Raw genomic sequence first — 17,516 nt, forward strand, 5'->3', positions numbered from 1 at the left:
GGTGGAAGCATTCAGACTTCAACTGTGCAAGCACATGGTGGAGATCCCAAAAATCTGGAGGAGTTCGGGAGGACTTGTCTCCCCAGAACTCAGAGTAGCTCGGATGGGTGGAGGAGGTGGCCTCATTGCTTATACTGCCCCCTCCAAGGCTCCTCTCTACCAGTCAGCACTCAGTCCACTTACAATGTCCCGGGCAGGTGAGAATAACATGCCATCTCCTAAAGGGAGTCTCCTCAGCACTCCATGCATACAGTGGGTGCATAGTAGATGCCTGAAGCCTGCTCGGGGAGCACTGAGTGAGGGTCTGCAACAGTACGTCAGAGTAGCACTGATTATTGTGTGTCTGTCCTAACCTATGCCAGCCTCCCGTAGGTGACACTGGGATGGGGGCTGGATTTGGGTTTGTGGAGAGAGGAGAAGGTGCCCTCCAGCAAACTGCGGTGAGCAGAAACCCCGCAGCTGGCACGGAGGTGGGGTCGATTTGAGAAGCCTGTATGGGCTGCACCTCACACTGAACCCCAAAGGGGTCTTCATGTCCTCCTGGGTACAAATCAAGGTCTGCTAAATGCTGCGAACACAGACACAGAGACTCAGCCCTCAGAATCACCCCCATTTCCTGGCAAAGCACCGGAAAATAGCACATGAATGCCATAAACTCACTCAGTTCTTTTTTCTTTTTATTGGCAAAGTAAATATATTTTTATGAAGGACCAAAGAAAATATACATAATTGTAACATATGTACACCAGCTTTATAGATTTTTTAATTTCAAATTTACACCAATGTTGATATGTTATTAAAAGATATTTTATGTAGATGTACCTATGTACAGCTTATTTACATACATTCATAGGATGTGAAATAAACCTGTCAAAACAAGCTAGTTCATTTGATATTAATTCTAGACAAAATAAGGAATGCATTTCTAAATCAGGATTCGGAGGCTCTACCTAGTTCTCCTACACGCAATGCAGCCTGCTCCCCTCTCTTCCCCAAGGGACCATGGAGGCTGGTGTCTGGATCTGTCTGGAAATGGGATGAGGGGATGAGCCATGCTGGGTACAGATGCTCTGGGGCTAGCCGGCATCTGTCTGTCTGCCGGACACTTTAACTCAAGCGCATGCGTTCCCAGACCCCCACAGAGGGGGCAACTCAGCCTAATTCCACCTCTGCCCAGGGGCCTGGTGATGCGCCATGGCCTGCCCAGCTCCTACCCTCCCGTAGTCAGGCTGAGCAGGAGATCTTGGACAAAGCCACCCTCACAGCACGGTGCAGCCCTGGACTTCTGGCCTACTTCCTTCTTCCCAGCATGGCTCCCTCTGGGAACTGACATTTCAAAACTGCACATTTCTTCTGAGCAAAAAAGTGCCAGCCCTGGCCCAGGCAGGGAGCCCAGTGGGAGAAGGTCCAGGATCCCAGCGCTGCCTTAGCAAAGGCCGGCCCGCGGGAAGGCACAAAGGCACAAAGGCGGGAAGGCCGGCCTGCAGCCCGGTGCGGGGGGTGCGGGGACGGGGTGCCAGCCCCCAGGGACGCGGGCGCGGCTCTAGGTCTTCCTAGGAAAGGCAGCGGGCTGGGGGCTCTGGGTTCCCGCCTCTCAGGCAAGCCCCCATCTTCCTGCACCTCCTGGGCTTCAGAAGGTGGGTTGGCAACATTGTCACGTCCTTCTGAAGAGGCAAATAAATTATTGCTACAAAAATAACGGGCGGGGGTGGGGGCGGGGGCAGGCGGGCGCTCAGTTCACCGCGCGCACTGAGCGGCTGCTCCGAGGAAAGCGGTGCACCTTGATGTGCTTGGAGAGGTGGTCGCTCCGTGCGAACTTCTTCTCGCACACAGGACACTGGTAGGGCTTCACCCCCGAGTGCGAGCGCCGGTGCCGCGACAGCTCATCAGAGCGGGAGAACCTGCGGGACATTCAGGGGCCACGGTGAGGGAGGCCCGTCCCGCCAGGAGCCCACCCAGAAGGCAGCCACAGGTGCAGGGCTCTACCTGGCCAGGCAGGCGGGGCCCGCCAGGTAGGCGGGGCCAACACTTCTCCAGGTTTTGAGTTACTTCTGAATCCCCTGGTGAAAAGTCGCTGTCCCCAGCCCGCCCCCACCCCCACCCCAGGATGGGAAGAGCTGTCAATAAAAGGCTCAGTGGCGGCACAGCAGTCCGTTCTTGGGCATCTGGGCCTGCGAGCAGCTGGTAAATATTCTGAGGGGCTGTTAAGCCTACCAGAGCCCAGGATTTACTCTCCACAGCACCCTGCTAGCTGTCGAGAAGCTGCCCCCCAGGCAGAACTTAGGGTTCTAGGAAGGTCTGCATGAGAAAGCCCATCCACAGAGGAAACGGAAGCCTGAGAGAGGTGTCTCTTTCCCCAGCACTGCAGAGAGCCCCTGGCTCCTCTCCCTTGCCTTCACTACAGCCATACATAAACTGTATGCAGACTCACATTCCTGCCCTGCTCCTGGTCACGGCTTTCCTGAAGTCTGGGTCCCCTAAGCTGTCACCAGACAAAACCACACCACTGCAAGATACTTCTGAGAGTTTAAATGGTTCACCTGCCACCTCCCTCTTTTGGCCTCAGCCTGCCTGGGAGCAAATGCTCCCAAAGCCCAGAGGTCACTGAGAATGAGCAGCTACTAATGGAAGAGGTAAGGATCCCACTGGGCCACAGGGCTGAGACCGCTGTCACTGACTTCTGGGATTTGAAGCCCCTCCACCCCCACCCCATAACCCTCATCTTGACAATAAGATCCCACTCCCCCCCACACATACATACTTGTCTTCCTCTGTGCTCTACCCACATTGACCCATCCTTGGTCTCTCTTGCCACAGGACATTTACGCATACCGTTCCTTCCATCTGAAATGGGATTCCCTCCCCTCTTCTTGCTCCCTCTCTTCCATCACTCAAATGTCACTGCCTCAAGAAAGCCCTCCAGGGCTGTATCCCATTCTAGACTCCCATGGCACTAAATGCACCTCACTTTAACTTTAAATTCATTTTCAACTTTTTGGTGAATGTCAGTCTGTGCCATTAGACCATCAGTTCCATGAGGAAAGACATGTGTGTCTTCTTCCCTGTGGTCTATCCCACAAGCAGCCCAGGGCCTGGCACATGGCAGGTGCCCGTAAGTGCATTTACATGAAACAATTGACACAGCAAGCACCCATTGAGGACGGAGGGCTGTCACAAGGAATTCTGCTCAAGTACTATTGCCTGCACACACACACACACACACACACACGTGCACACCATGAAATGCACATGTACACACCCCTTTATACATGCCACACACGGGCATGCCACAAACATGGATGCACTGCACACACGTGTCCACTCTACATATGTGCACATGCATACAGTCACCTCACACGTGGGTGTGTGTGTACATACAAAAACACATGTGTGCACACACACAAGTACCAGGTCCACCCCTGTGGGTGGAGGCCTTCTTTAATCCCACAGCCTACCGAGGACTAGAAGGAACATGCCTTGGGGAAGGTTCAGCTGGGGAGTAGGAAGGCCTGAGCACTGGACAGGGAGCCTGCCCGGGAGCCCAGAGGACAGGCAGCTCAGCCCAGTTCAGCTACCTCTGGAGCCTAGGACCTGGTCCTGAGAGAACAGCCAGGGGTCTGCACTTGGAGTCTGGCACTCCACTTCACTTCCCAGGGCACCAACTTAGGCTGGCACAGAGCAATGCTCTCAGCATATGTTTGGAATAATGGAAGCTTGACTGGCCCATTTGCCAGATGAGGAAATTGAGGCTCAGAGTGATGAGGGCCTGATCCAGCATCCCTACCATGACAGAGCAGCCAAGGCCAGAGCAAAGGTCCTGGCATGGCTCCCTCCCATGCCCTGTTCACCCTGGTGACTACAGAGTGCCTGGCCTCCTCCACATTGCCTGGCTAGGCAGTGTGTGTCTCTGGAGCCCTGAGCCAATGAGGAAGTGGCATCAGTGCACGCTGGAGGTCAGAGCCTGGAGCCTGCTCCCAGGCCAGGGCCACTGCCCCCAGCAGGAGTTGAACACACAGCTTCTGAATGGGTGGGCCTGCCCAGAACACAGGCAGGCAGGAAGCCACAGAAATGATGCCACCAGCAATAGCTTTTGCTGAGCCTTCCTGGGCACCAGGCACTGGGTTATCTTGCCCCTTTCTGGCAAGGGAGCCAGGATCAGTACCAGAGAACAGACAATACCACAGCAAGGGCTCAAAAAGGACAAGAGGCTTGCCAGTGTCACAGAGCCAGCGACATGGTTGGATCCTTTTAGGTCCCTATCCCACCGGGAGCCCTGTGCAGTCCTGAGCAAGCTCAGGAACCATGTTGGGCCTGTTTCCTCACTCATCCAGTGAAGACCTCAGGATTCTGGCCCACCTTCTGGGACTCATCTCAGAGGCCAAAGGAGCTGACACAAAGACCACAGTGGCCCTCTGACCACGCGGACACTGTGGGAGAACCAGGACTGAGAACAAGTTGTCCCTACCTCCAAACCTCTTCCCTGCTGCCTCAGCATCCTGTGACCTGAGAAGTCACAGACCTGAGAAGTGTGCCCTCAGAAGATCCCTACCTCACACTCTCCCATGCATTCTCCCAGACAGCAGCCACTGGAGGACACTGAAGGCGACACAGTGGGAGGGAGGCCATGTGGGTAAGATGCAGGCCTTGCAGGCAGTGAGCTCGGCCACTGATCAGGGCCTGGGCAAGTCACCAAGCTCTCTGAGGCCCAGTTTCCCCACCTGGAGACAGGGAAATAACAATTCTGCCTCACAGGACTCTGAGGATTGTAAAAGGCATTGAGTGTTTAGAACAGTGCTCACCACATGGCAATCATTCAATGATTACCTGCAAGGAGCTCAGCGCCATGCCCCGTCCCTGTTGAGCTCAGCACCATGCCCCGCCCCTGTCTAGGGGCACATGGGTCAGCACCACGATTCACCTGGCCGAGGTGCAGGAAAGGGAAGCAGCCCATCATGACAGCCCCACAACTGGCACACACTGCACCTTTGTGCAAAGCACCCTTTCTATCAGCCAGTAAGTCACGACTGTCAACAGCCAGGTCTCAAGGACTGTAATGGGAATGGTGCTCCATGGAGTGGTACCGTGCACAATCTTGCCAAGAACACTTGGGTGCTCTGCCAGTGCAGGCAAGAACTTAGAAAATGCCTCGTTGAACAGGAGCAGCAGTGACACAGGGGCTAAGAGAGGAGGCCAGCAGCGTACCACTGGGTCTGAATCCTATCCCTACCACATTCCAGCTCTGGGGCCTCAGGCCCACAACTACCCTTCTCTGGGCCTCCCATGTCCACTGGGGATGACCACAGTACCTGCCACAGAGGGCTGCTAGAAGTTATTAATATTCATATTAGCTGTGGAAGGAGGGTATTCTTTCTGGATGGAATGGTTTGGCCTTTCCGGAACAGGATGTTCTGCTGCCGTGAACAAAGGGGGCCTGTGTCCGAGAGCGTAGCAAGGAAACTTCTAGGAAGGCAGACAAACAGTCACTTCCCAGACAGTTAGATCGTGATAGGAAAAGTCTGGTTTGGGCCCCATCAAGAATGCCAGAACCACGCATGTCGTGGGGCGCCTGGGTGGCTCAGTGGGTTAAAGCCCCTGCCTTCGGCTCAGGTCATGATCCCAGGGTCCTGGGATCGAGCCCCGCATCAGGCTCTCTGCTCAGCAGGGAGCCTGCTTCCTCCTCTCTCTCTGCCTGCCTCTCTGCCTACTTGTGATCTCTGTCTGTCAAATAAATAAATAAAATCTTAAAAAAAAAAAAAAAAAAAAGAATGCCAGAACCATGTCCCAAGAGAGGAGGGGACAAGGAATACTGGGTTCAGGACCAAAAGCAAAAGGAAGTGGGGGCTGGTTACCTGGCAAATGATGACCTGGGTTGGGGGGAGGGGAGGACACCATTCATTTCACAAAGGGGCATAGGACACAGTGCCAGGGCCAGAACCAGCCCAGCAGGATAAAGAGCAAACTGCTCACAGGGCCACCGGAAAGAGAGGCAGCCTTGGGTGTGGTAAGCTCCCCATATGAGAAGGCCGGCAAGTATTCAGGGGGCTGCCCAAAGCCCAGCTGCAGATGGAGGTCCTTCTTCCCACCACTCAAGCAGGCCACTTCCCATAGAAGGTTTGCCCAGGGGGCTAGAGAGAGGTCCTGAGTCTGGGTGGAGGAGGTTGGGGAGCAAACAGCCTGGGTTGAACTCCAGACTGTACTACCCACTAGCTGTGTGACCGAGGAGACCTTACTTAACTGTTCTGTCCCTCAAATGCCTCCTCTACAGAGGGGGACAGCATCTGGATGCCCACCTCGTGGACTTGCTTGGAGCATTAAATAAGTTACTCTGGAACACTCAGAACATGCATTAGGAGCTACTGTTATTGCCATTGTTGTTGGCTCTTTCCCCCTAGCCCAGAGGCATGACACCTGAAAGAGCTCACAGCCTTGTGGGAGAGAGAGAACACCCAGCCATTCTGGTACCAGGCACAAGGGACTGAGGACAAGGGAAAGGCCAGCTGTGTAGCGGCAGGCGTTGAGTTCCCAGGTGGGAAACATATGTTCACCAGACTGCTGGTGGGTCAGGTGGGACCGAGATGCCCACCTGAGGGCACAGCCAGAGCCATGCCCACGAGCTCCATCCCCGTGGGCTCTCTGGGAAATAGAGATTGGTGCCTCCACATCACAGAGCTGTTGTAAGGTCGCAACGAGCTTATCTAATGTGACATGTGCAGAACAAAGCAGGGACCATTGCAAGACCAACTACCATTGCCATCAGGAGGAAAGTGCTGGAGACAGAGGGCAGAGAGAGGATGCACACAGGATGCACAGAGGGTGCACAGAGGGCAGGGGCCTGAGTGGAAGCCTGCATTGTGGAAGGGAGGTTGGTAAGCAGATCGTGCCAGAATGAGAAGTTTGGATAGGAATCTAAGTTTACCAAAGCACATGAAGAGGCCAGAATAGCCTCATAAGGTAATGAGTTCCTTGTGATAGGAAGTATACAAGCAAGGGTGGAGATTTGTGGAAGGTATTCTTGCTCTGAGAACTTGGAGCAGTGCCCAGCATAGAGTAAGTGGTCAGAAAATATGGCGCGTAACTGTCATCATCACTACCACTGCTGTCCAGTCCATACCAAGCTGCCCCAAAGCCAGTCTCTCTTCCTGCCCAAATACTGAGAGGGCTCCCTCCATATACAAGGGACATGTGCATCTTGTGTGCATCTCCAGGGGCTCAGGATTCCTGAAGGCCAACCAGGGACTCTTGCATTCTCAGAGAAATAGCTCTCCCAAAAGGCAGGCACCTTCAGCTCCCTGTGCCTCTGTCACCTATAACTCCACAAAGGCCTGACCCTATTCCAGGGGAAGCTTGGGAGAAGCTGGGGAGGCCCTCTGAAGGCCCAGGAGTGGTTGGAGCCAGGGATGGCTCCACGGTCAGCTTCAAGGGACCTTGCTATGCCAGGCACACACTAGCCTACCCCTGCAAGAGGGTTCTGGGCAAGGAGACCAGTGCCAAGGCCCACACAGTGGCAAAGCTGAATCCCCTCCACAAATTCCACTCCCACTTGCTTGCACACTTCCTACCATGGGGAACTTACCACCTCTAGAGGATACTGTGTTGGAGCTGAGACCTGCCTCCGTAAGATGCATTCTGGGCTGAGGGTTCCATCTGCTCTCTGGGACAGCCCAGAAGGTGACAGGTCCCCTCCTCCTAGGGGAATGGGACAAGCCAGCAACCTTCACCAAGGACCACACCCTTTTGCCTCGTGGCGCTACCTGACTGGAGGGGCCACTTGCCAAGAGTCAGCAGTGGCCAGGGGACAGTGCCCAGGAACATAAGCCCATCATGAGTCGGACCAGTGCTCTGGCCAGCCAGATGCCCAACCCCTCCACAGCCCTGCCCCCCACCAAGAAAATATGCATCCAAGAGGAGTCCCTGGGAGTCTGGGGTACCTCCAAAATAGCACCCTTCTCAGACTCCGCCCTTTCTGAGTAACAGGACCACCAATGAGAAGGGGGTAGTGCTGAGTGTTCCTGCACCCCTGACCCTGGTAGGGAGCAGGCCCTCCACTTCACAGATGAGGAAAACTGAGGCTTGGCCGGGGGGACCTCCCCGGAGGCACATGGCGAATTGGAGGCTGACCTAGGCTGAGGCTCCCCACGGTTACCGCCAGCTACTCCCTATCCAGGGTGTCACAATGCCCCTCCCTTCTACAGTTGAGTGCCTGCCTCTGCCCCAGTGTCTCGGCTTCTCCTCCAACCCCCAAGCTCCGACCAGGAATACTGCATACCCACCTGTGTGTCAGGCTTCACAAGTGGCCCCACAGGTGCACCTGTCTCCCCAGGGCCCACCTGGCAGACTGTGCCAGGAGGCCCAGGAGGGATGGGACACCAGGCACCGCCACCCTGGTGTCAACACTGTGCCCACTCTTGCAGAAGCCATGTGGGCCTGTCTGATGGATGCCTTTGTGGGGTCAGTGGCTGGGTGACACCCTTCATCAGGAAAGACCTCCATAACCCCAGATGCTGTTTGGGAGAAGTCCCTTCCCTGGCCAGCCCAGCACTCCATGGAAAGAGGCAGCAGCATCACATTGGATCTTCCAGTCACCGATCCCACCACACCACAGCCAGCCAGGACTCTAGGGCCAGCACCTCCCACCTGGGGCCAACTCTCCAGCGCTCTCAGATGAGTCAGGTCAAGAAAACAGAAGCTGCCAACGGCTCCCCATCGGTCACACCCACACAGATGCACATACGCGGACAGGGTACACAAACATGGGGAGTTATGCAACACACCAAGACACACACTAAGAAAGCAAGACGTGTACACATATGCACACGCACAGCTGCCCGCCTGCTGCGAGATCCGCACACAGACAGATGAGCATACCTCGTCGCTCTCTCGCACACATCCACAAAGCAGCAGCCACGGCAGCAGTGCACGAATGTGGGAGCCAGGCCGCCCTCCTGGGGGGCCACATTCCTACGGGGTCAGTGTGCTGAAGACTTGGGACAGCCAGTCTTCATGGTACCCCTGGCCATGGGAGCTCCCGGCTACCTGCTTTTCAGGACAAGGTACCCAAGCCCACCCAGGGGCCCGCCAGCTCTGCCACCCGCTGCCTGCATAGCCCTGAGCAAGACCCCTTATCCTTTGAGAGCTGGTTTCCCCTGCTGTACCACACAGAATGGAGTCTACAAGGACTTTTCCACCTTCACTCAGCACCCCCTGCCTGGTTGTCCTTTGAAGATTCCCAAATACACCTTCAAGTACCCACAGGGGAGCAAGGACCAAGCCCAGCCCGTGAGTCCAAGAACATCTGCAAGTGAAGCTGGTCCCTCTGGTTGGAACAGAAGCATTTCCAGGTTGTGACTCCTCTGATACAGGACCCTCTGGCTCCAATCCCATTGACAAAGTGGTGTGGCCTTGGGCAAGTTACCTAGCCAGTCTGAGCCTGTTTGCTCAGCTGAAAGATGGCAGCGAGGGTAGTAGTTTCCCTAGGGGTGCTGTGAGGGCCAGAGGGACCAGTGCACACATGGCCGCAGCCCCCTCGGATACACAGCCCTTAACTCCATCATTTTTAGCTGCCCTCAATACTAAGGAGAGGGCCCTTCTGCCATGGCCCAGCTCCTAGCCCTGGGCATGAGCTGCAGCAAGCCTTACCTGGTCATTATGAAACTGGAGACCAGTTTTTTTTAGGCTCTAGTGATCACTAGGGATGAGGAAACCTCTGGGCAGCCATGCCAGCTCTGGCACCACTCCCTGCCTGCCCCCTTCTCCCCTTCCTAATCAGCCTTATCTAACGGTGAACCAGGCCTTGACCGCAAACCCAGGGGAGCAGAGATTCATCGGCTGTGCTCAGTGCCCGCCTTGTCACCTGTCATACTGACCTCCAGCCGCAGCCCGGCCAGGTGCAGGCAAAGGGCTTCTCGCCTGTGTGCCGGCGCAAGTGGGCCTTGAGGTGGCTGCTTTTGGTGTACATCTTGCTGCAGCCGGGGAAAGTACATTTGTGCATTTTGATGAGTTCTGCTGCCGGATTCTTGGGGAACTTCTGGCCCATGAGTAGGCCGGTGGGGCCAGGGCCCAGGGGTCCCGACCCAATGGGCTTGGCAGCAATGGGCACAGGGGCGATTCGCACGAACTTGGATGACAGGTTCACATTGGAGGAGGGCACCACCTGGGGCACAAGTGCGAAGGTCTGACCCTGAATATTGACCAGGAGCTGGGCCACCTTGACGCTTTCCGGGGCCTGCCCAGGGGAGGTGGGCTCCGTGCCTGACTCCTGCTTCACCTGCACAGGCTGGATCTGTAGCAGCACGGGGATAGGGCCATCAGATGCAGGCCCCCCACCCGGGCTCTGGCTGCCGCCCACACTGGCACTGCCCAGAGGCGGGGTGCAGCGCTCTCTCCCACTGGACCCAGGATGGAGGTGGCTCCTGTGTGGCCCGGCTGAGAGCTGGTCACAGGCCTCCACGTCCTTGCTGTTGCTCTCTGGGGCCTCCTTGATTCCCAGCTCCATGTTCTCTTCCAGAAACTCTTCAATCTCCTCCAGGGTGGGCTGGAAGGGCCTTGGGACGTCATCAGGGTCACTCACAGGAAATTCGGGGAAGCAGAAATGCTCCCCCTTCACAGGTGTCGGTGCCCTCCGCCAGGCCCCCCAGGCCATGGAACCACCGGTGGCCCCAATGCCACCACTGCCACCACTGCCCAGTGTGGCCTGGGACAGCAGGAAGTCCAAGATGCTGTCCTGGCCCTCAGCACCCGGCCCACCACCGTAGCAGGAGCAGACGGCTTGTGAGTCTGGGCTGGCACAGGAGCAGAGGCTGGAGGCGTCGCTGTCATCCTCCGAGAGGGGCGAGGGCAGCCTGTGGTACGCCCGCCCACTGGCCAGCCTGTCACCCAGATAACCAACTGGGCATTTCGGCGACGAGAAGGTCTCGTCCACTGGCAGCAAGTGGTCCACCATGCTGGCCTGGCCGTGCCGTTGGCGGCTGCAGAGAGGAACAAAGGAGGCCTGGTCAGGAGGACGGCATGCTCACCTGCCACCTTGTGGGCCTGTGCCCCCACTCCGCTGCTGGCCCACAGGCTCCCACTGCCAAATGCCTGGGTCCTGTCTCCATCCCATCCCGTGGGAGAACTCTATCTGCAAGAGTGTTTTCCGAAATTGCACCACCTGTTTGCAAAAGAGCGCTCTCCAAGCCCATTGCACAATCCAGGGTACTTTTGGTTTAAACAGGTTTTCCAGAACAATTCGGTAAAGAACACCCGTGTATCTGTGAATGATTGAGCGTGAACGCATGTGAGTGAGAAAGTACGCGAGAAGGCTCTCTGTACCCTGAAATGGCCAAGGTTGGGGAACCCCATCCAGCTAAGTGGAGTGGCTGCATTTCTGAGGACACCTGACCTCAGCTCCATTCTTGTTGAGTCACTGGCAGGGGCAGGAGATTGGCCATTTGCCCTCTGACCCCTGGGTGGTGGGGGCCTGAGTAGGGTTACCAGATTGAGCAAATAAAACTAGGGGCCACCCAATTAAATCTGATGTTCAGGTTTTAAAAAACAAGCAACTTGTAACACAAGTATATCCCAAATATTAAATGGGCCGTGTTCTTATTAAGTAATTATTTTATCTGATAGTGAACCTTAATTTAGCAGTCCGTATTTTAACCAGGTAAGTCTAATTTGTGGCGGAAAAGAGAAAAAAGATTAAAGACCCATATGCCCCTGTCCTCACAGTCTGTTTCTCCATCTGAAGGGGGACAGCTCGTCCACCCTCCCGTTCTCAGATCCCTCTAGCCTCACCTGCCTCCTCTGTGAAATGGGAAAGGCAGGGACAGAACAAAATGCTCTCAGCTGTACCGAGGCATTTTACTGAGGCTTTACCACTAGGTGAACAGGACCCTGCCCCACAGTGATAACTCAAGAGCGCAAAAGTGGACCCAGGTCCCAGCACTTGCATGGCCACTGCCCCATTTTGACTTCACAGCCGCCTAGTGGGATGGGAGATAAAATGCCCTTGGCCTGTACCACCCCCCCCCTCATGGTGCACTCACCACCTCAGGAAGGCTCAGCTAACTCCCGTCTTCCCACTAGACCATGAACTCCATGAGGGCAGGCTAGGCTGCTAGGTCTCCACTGTGTTCCCAGCTCCCGGTGTGGCAGCTGGTGCCCAGGAGGGGCTCAGAGAATATCAACAGAGAAGAGAGGGGACATCTGCCTCCTCTGAAGGCCATGCTAGGTCCGGTGTCCAAGGAGAGTCAACAGTGTACAGCTGTAATTGGGCCACCTATGTGGACCTTTGTCCCCACCCAGTGACCAGTGAGGTTTGGTAAAAGGGAACTTTCTATATCTGAAACCAGAGATTCTCTGCTGCCTGTCATCACTCTGCACCCACCCCTATGCTCTGTCTTGAGGACTACTCCTGGACCTGGCACACAGTGCTACCCAATAGTCAACAAGTCAACAAGCCTGGCCAGGGACAGAGACCTCTCAGGGCCAGCTAGGATCATCATCAGCTGTGCATTCCCCAAATCTCAGTTTCCCCACCTGTTCCAGGCTCCAATGATCTCGGTTTCCCACTAATCCAGGAAGCTTCATGGAGCTCCAGGAAACTAAGGCAAGGTAGATGCTCTTGGCAAGTCTGCGCCCCAGGGCAGTTTCACCAGGAGGACATTTGGCTCTTTGATTTTAAATACTCATCTGAGGATTTAAAACTGGGAACTGCAAAATACACACTAGTCACAGAATTAGATGCTAAGAAGGAATGAAAGTGCCAGATAATGTGAAGGGCAATGAGCCCACACTGGGCCCTAGGTCCTGCTACCACCCCTTTAACCTACCCTATGAGCAGGAGGCGCTGCTCCTGCCTCTGCAACTTAGCTGAGCAGACTCAGGCAGGTAGCAACAACATGTCTGTGTCTGTGTCTGTGTCTTGGTCTGTTGGGTGGGGAGGCTGCCAGTGGTGCCTACTTCCCGGGTTGCTGAAAGAGTTCAGTGAGCTAACACAACTGAACACTTACAATGGGGGTGCCACACGCAAGTGTGGGTCAGTACCGGCCACTAGGATTAACCTCCAAATAGGTGAACACATATTCTTTCTGTCCCTCTGCTGTGAGCCTAAGGAATCAAGGGGACTCCGGCCTTCCTGGAACCCAGGCCTTAACTGGTGGGAAGAGGTAGATCAAGACATGTTCTTGCCCACTTAAAACTCTCCCCTGAAATGTGATCACCAACTGAATATTATTACATGATAGTAAGGAATTACTGTTAATATTTTTAAGTGTGATGATAGTATCACAGTTGGTAACTGAGATATTCACAGATGAAATGGTATAAAAAGAAAGAGTGGGGGAAATAAGTATAGTAGGGTAGGGTAGGAGAGAATTTCTATTAACTTCTCCAGGAAACGTGACCCCTTCTCTCCCAGCAGCCCAGCACCTGGGCCTTGCCCATCTCTCCCAGACCTCACATCCACCTGCTCCACTCCACACTGACTGTGCCCTCTCTGTGGTTCCCTCTTCCCCTCAGTGCTCCCAGTGGGAATGCCTTATTTAGATCTCAGCTCTGAAGTCACTGTCTGGGGTGGCGGGGTAAAGTGCTTTCCTGACCACCCTCTGTCAAATTATCCCACATTATATTCTTCTAGCAGTTGCTACCAGAAGGAAACTATTGTAGTTATGTTTGTGTACTTTATCTTCTGTCTACCTCCCCAACAAAATACAAGCTGTTCTGACTATCCAGTCCACCACTATCCTAGAGTCTAGAACAGGACCTAGCACAATTTGCTAAGTGAATGAGACGACATTCTTCAGGAAGTCAGACAGGCAGTAGGGGTGTGGGGATTCCACCAGGAATAGAATGGCCAGAGTCAGGCAGAAGAGTTTTAATGCAGGGCTGAGCAGCCTGGGTTGGACACTCAGGCACTGAGAGCAGAGAAGGGGCCCTGGGGCTACCCTGGGTGCTGGCGGTAGAAAAAGGGCCCGCCAGGGCTGGAGGGAGCCGTCTGGGGCGCTAAAATACAGCAGCACATGGCAGGGCCAGAAACACAGCCTGCCTGCAGGGGGAGGGGACAAACTGTTCCGGGCACCGTCCCCGACCTACAGCCGGACTCCGCCCCCTACCCCCCCGTGTCTTGTCCCGTCCCCCCCCCCCCCCCCCCCCCCCCCCCCCCCGCCACCACCAGCCCGGCCAGGCCTGCTGTTTATCCTCCCGGGGACACAGCGGCTGCAGGAACAACATGTAATTGATAACAAGCCCAGCGCCGGCCAAGGGCTTGCCATTGGGTCAGCGTGCAAATCACGGGGGTGCGCGGGTGGGGGCCGCCCTTCAAAATAAGAGTCTCGCTCCCTGCGCCATCCGCAGGCCCCAAAGTCGCAGAGGCCAGGCGTCCTCCCACTTGTAGGACGGCGGGGGCTCCCGGGAGCCACCTAGTTCTTGGGCGAAAGGTGATTTGAGGGACTAAAGCATTTGGGGATTTTTGTCAGCTCCCCAGGGACTGGGCAAGAAAACATCCCCTCTGTGTCCTGGAGGGGGGCTGGGGGGGGTGGTCCTTTGGGAATATCACAGTGGGAAGGAAAGAGGGAACCCGAAACAGACGGCCATGGTGAGTGGGGGCGGCCTCTCCTCCGTCCCCCGCCACCCCCGGCCACCGATCTGCTCATGGTCAGTAGAAAGAACCAAGGGACTCCGAGTGGGTAGTAGGAGTACAAGACGTGTGAAGAGTGCGGGTGTGAGCGAAGGGGTGTGAGTTCGTGTCGTGTGATTGTGCGTGTGCGGGGCGTGGTGCGCGGCAGCAGTGTGACTGTACCAGAGGGTGTCCCCGACATACTCGTGCGTGGAGCTGACGTGGGTGCCCGCGCGGGTGTGGGAAGGTGCGTGGGAAAGGAAGACGTGGGGGACCAGCTCAGACCCCTCGGTGAGCCCTGGAGCTCTGCCCGCCGGGCACCATGCCCTCGGCCCGCACCCCCCTCCCCCGGAGGCCACGGCTGCGGTGACCGACAGTAACCCCACCGCCACAGACCACTCCGTCCCCCATTCCCGGCCCCCGACCGGCCGGCGCGTCCGCCTGTCGGCTCCTCTCGCCAGGCCCGGCCGGGTGCCCGCCATATGGGAGGGCCGGCCCGCAAGGCGCGCAGGACTCGCGGGACCAGGCGCTGAGGCGGCGTCCCGGACCTGCGCCGGGAAAGTGTCTATGGGCAACTGGGGTCACTCTCCCACGGGCTTGTCCGATCCCCGGGCCAGCACAGGGGCTCACCCCGCTCCTCCGACATTTCCTCGGACACTCGGGCGGAGCTTGGGACAGCGGCGGGGGCACCCGGACACACGACCAGAGGCCAGTCAGCGCTCCCACTGCCCCACGCGTGCCCCAACCAGCCCCGTGGGCGCCCGGAGCCGCGTCCACGCGGCCGTCCGGCCTTCCCAAGCTTTTCCCACCTGAACTTGGCGCACGCCCGGCTAGCGGCCAGGCCCCGGCGGTCCTGAGGCCCCGGGGGCTGGGCTGGGGGCGGCGGCCTGGCTCCCGGTCCGGCGGCGGCCGCGGGCCCAGCCGCGGGTCCTGCTTTGGTTTGCTCGCCCGCTGGACCGCGGGTCGCTGCGGCGGAGCACTGGCCAGCCGCGGCTAGCTCGGCGCTCACTCCCCGCGGCTCACGTGACGCCGCGGGCGCCGCGAAGGCTCGCAGGAGGCTCGGCCCCGGGCGCGCGCCCCATTGGCCTGCACCGCGCGTCACGCGCCCAGCCCCGCCCCCAGCCCCGCCCCAGCTGCGCTGCTCGCCGGGCTCCGCCGCCGCCCGCGCGCACCCGGTGCAGGAGCCACCGGCCCAGCGCGGCCCGCGGTCTCCAGCCGCTTTCCCTCCCTCCACCACGGCCGTGGGCTCGCGGCGTCCCTGAGACCCGCTTCTGAAGGTCGGTCCCCAGGTGAGAACGTGAGACGGGCCTCCGGCCCCGCCCAGAGCCCTGAGATTGTTCCAAAGTGGAGGTCCAGGTGGGGGCCGTGGGCCGCGCGGGCCAGGTCTGCCTCCACTCCCACCTCTAGCCCGGCACCTGCCGCTGTGTCTCCCGCTGAGAGCCGGGGAAGTCGGGGACTTGCCTTAGGCAATCCAGCACGGTCTTTCTGCTGAGCAATCACGGTTCTTACCCCCAGGGAAAGTGTGTGCTCAAGGCGCTGCCTCCCAGGCCTCTCAGAAGGTCTGAGGGCGTTTGACCCCTGCCTCCAGTCACTGACACTCGGTGTTTGGGCCACCCTCCCGAAGACACAGCGGTGCTCCACAGGCTGCAAAGGCCGTGCTCAGGCTGCTGTAGTCCGCAGCAGTCCGGGGACGCGTTGGCATTCCACTCAGGGGTGGAAAGAGGGAGGCTCAGTGTGACTTGCCCAAGAAGTACGAGTGAGCCCAAGGTGCCATGCACCCTGCTATGCCCTTTACTCCTGTGGGATCCTCAACCAAGTATTTACAGATGAAGAAACGGACTCTGAGGGCTGCGGTCCTCCCTGGGTCTCTTAGCTGGTAAGAAGAGAGGAGGGGGTGAGGCAAAGCCTGTCTGTCCCAGGGAGGGCATCTTCCAGGCACCTCAGGGACACGTGAGCAGAGGTCTTTCTAAGGAGTTAACATCTTTTCCCTTCCTGGCCTGGGAGGTGAAGAGCGTTTTCTCTGCTCCTCTCCCAGTACACTGCCAGAGCAGGAATGCATGGCCAGGAGCTGTCTGGGCTCTCTGGAATGCTGTGGGTCTGGGCTCCTGCGTCCATGCCAGGGCTCGCCCCTGGATCATGTGGTCCTCCCTGTGCACCCAGATGGGGCCAGGGATGCAGCGCCTGCTGCCACCCAGAGCCAAACCACGGCTTGGCGGGCAGGTTTGGAGGACGCTGGTGTAGAAGATGAAATACCTCCTAGCAGCTTGGGCACTTAGGTGGTCAGAAACTGACAAACAGAGAACAATAAATACTCTGTGGCTTCACTTCCGTGTGGAATCTTAAAAACTAAAAACAAAACATTCCTAGAAAAAGAGATCAGACTTGTGGTCACCAGAGGATGGGGGAGAGGGAATTGGAAAAGGTGATGGAAAGGGACAAACTTCTAGGTGTAAGATAAACAAGCCCTGGGGGCTGTCTGGTACAACTTGACATTCAACACTGTTGTGTGATGTACAGGAAAGTTATTAAGAGGGTAGATCCCAAGAGTTCTCACCAGAAGGATTTTTCTTTTCCTTTTTTTGCTTTTCCTTTTTATTATATCTATATGAGATGATGGCTACTAAGTAAACTTACTGTGGTAATTATTTCACACTATATGTGAATCAAACCATTATGTTGTGCATGCTAAATTCATACATTACTGCATGTCAGTTATGTCTCAACAAAACAGGGGGAAAAAACCTGAAGGAAAGCCAAGATGCTCCTGTTATAACCTGAGTAAGATCATGTCTCTCCTTGACTCAGAACATTCCAGTGGAGCCCAGCTATCACAGCCTGCAATGCCCTACAGGATCTGTACCCCAGTCCCCATCATATCCCTGATCATACTTTCTACTCCTTTCCCCTTGCTTACATCACTCCA

At 56.6% G+C, this 17,516-nt stretch overlaps 1 protein-coding gene across 3 annotated transcripts; it reads right to left on the bottom strand.

Moving 5' to 3' along the window:
* Positions 1-656: 656 nt before the first annotated feature.
* Positions 657-16,534, bottom strand: KLF15 (KLF transcription factor 15). 3 transcript variants are annotated; one of them, XM_047742860.1, is made up of 3 exons: positions 16,418-16,534; positions 9,864-10,964; positions 657-1,901 (listed from the first exon to the last, which is right to left on the bottom strand). In XM_047742860.1, exons 1-3 carry the CDS (start codon positions 16,519-16,521, stop codon positions 1,733-1,735), a joined length of 1,374 nt encoding a protein of 457 aa, XP_047598816.1. In that variant the 5' UTR covers positions 16,522-16,534; the 3' UTR covers positions 657-1,732. The 3 variants fall into 3 exon arrangements, with proteins under 3 accessions (XP_047598816.1, XP_047598826.1, XP_047598828.1); XM_047742870.1 differs by lacking the exon at positions 16,418-16,534 and adding an exon at positions 15,403-15,626; XM_047742872.1 differs by lacking the exon at positions 16,418-16,534 and adding an exon at positions 12,024-14,037.
* Between the last annotated feature and the right edge of the window lie 982 nt (positions 16,535-17,516).

The sequence above is a fragment of the Lutra lutra genome, chromosome 1, assembly GCF_902655055.1.
Source record: "Lutra lutra chromosome 1, mLutLut1.2, whole genome shotgun sequence".
Taxonomy (NCBI): domain Eukaryota; kingdom Metazoa; phylum Chordata; class Mammalia; order Carnivora; family Mustelidae; genus Lutra; species Lutra lutra.

What these genes read in the sequence shown, in the direction of transcription:
- KLF15 (XM_047742860.1), bottom strand. Translation starts at nt 16,521, where the DNA reads ATGCCCTCCCTGGGACAGACAGGCTTTGCCTCACCCCCTCCTCTCTTC. An exon ending in CAGAGTCCGTTTCTTCATCT is followed by an intron (nt 10,965 to 16,417) that starts GTAAATACTTGG and finishes TCCTCTCTGCAG; the next exon opens with CCGCCAACGGCACGGCCAGG. An exon ending in TGGCCGGGCTGCGGCTGGAG is followed by an intron (nt 1,902 to 9,863) that starts GTCAGTATGACA and finishes AATGTCCCGCAG; the next exon opens with GTTCTCCCGCTCTGATGAGC.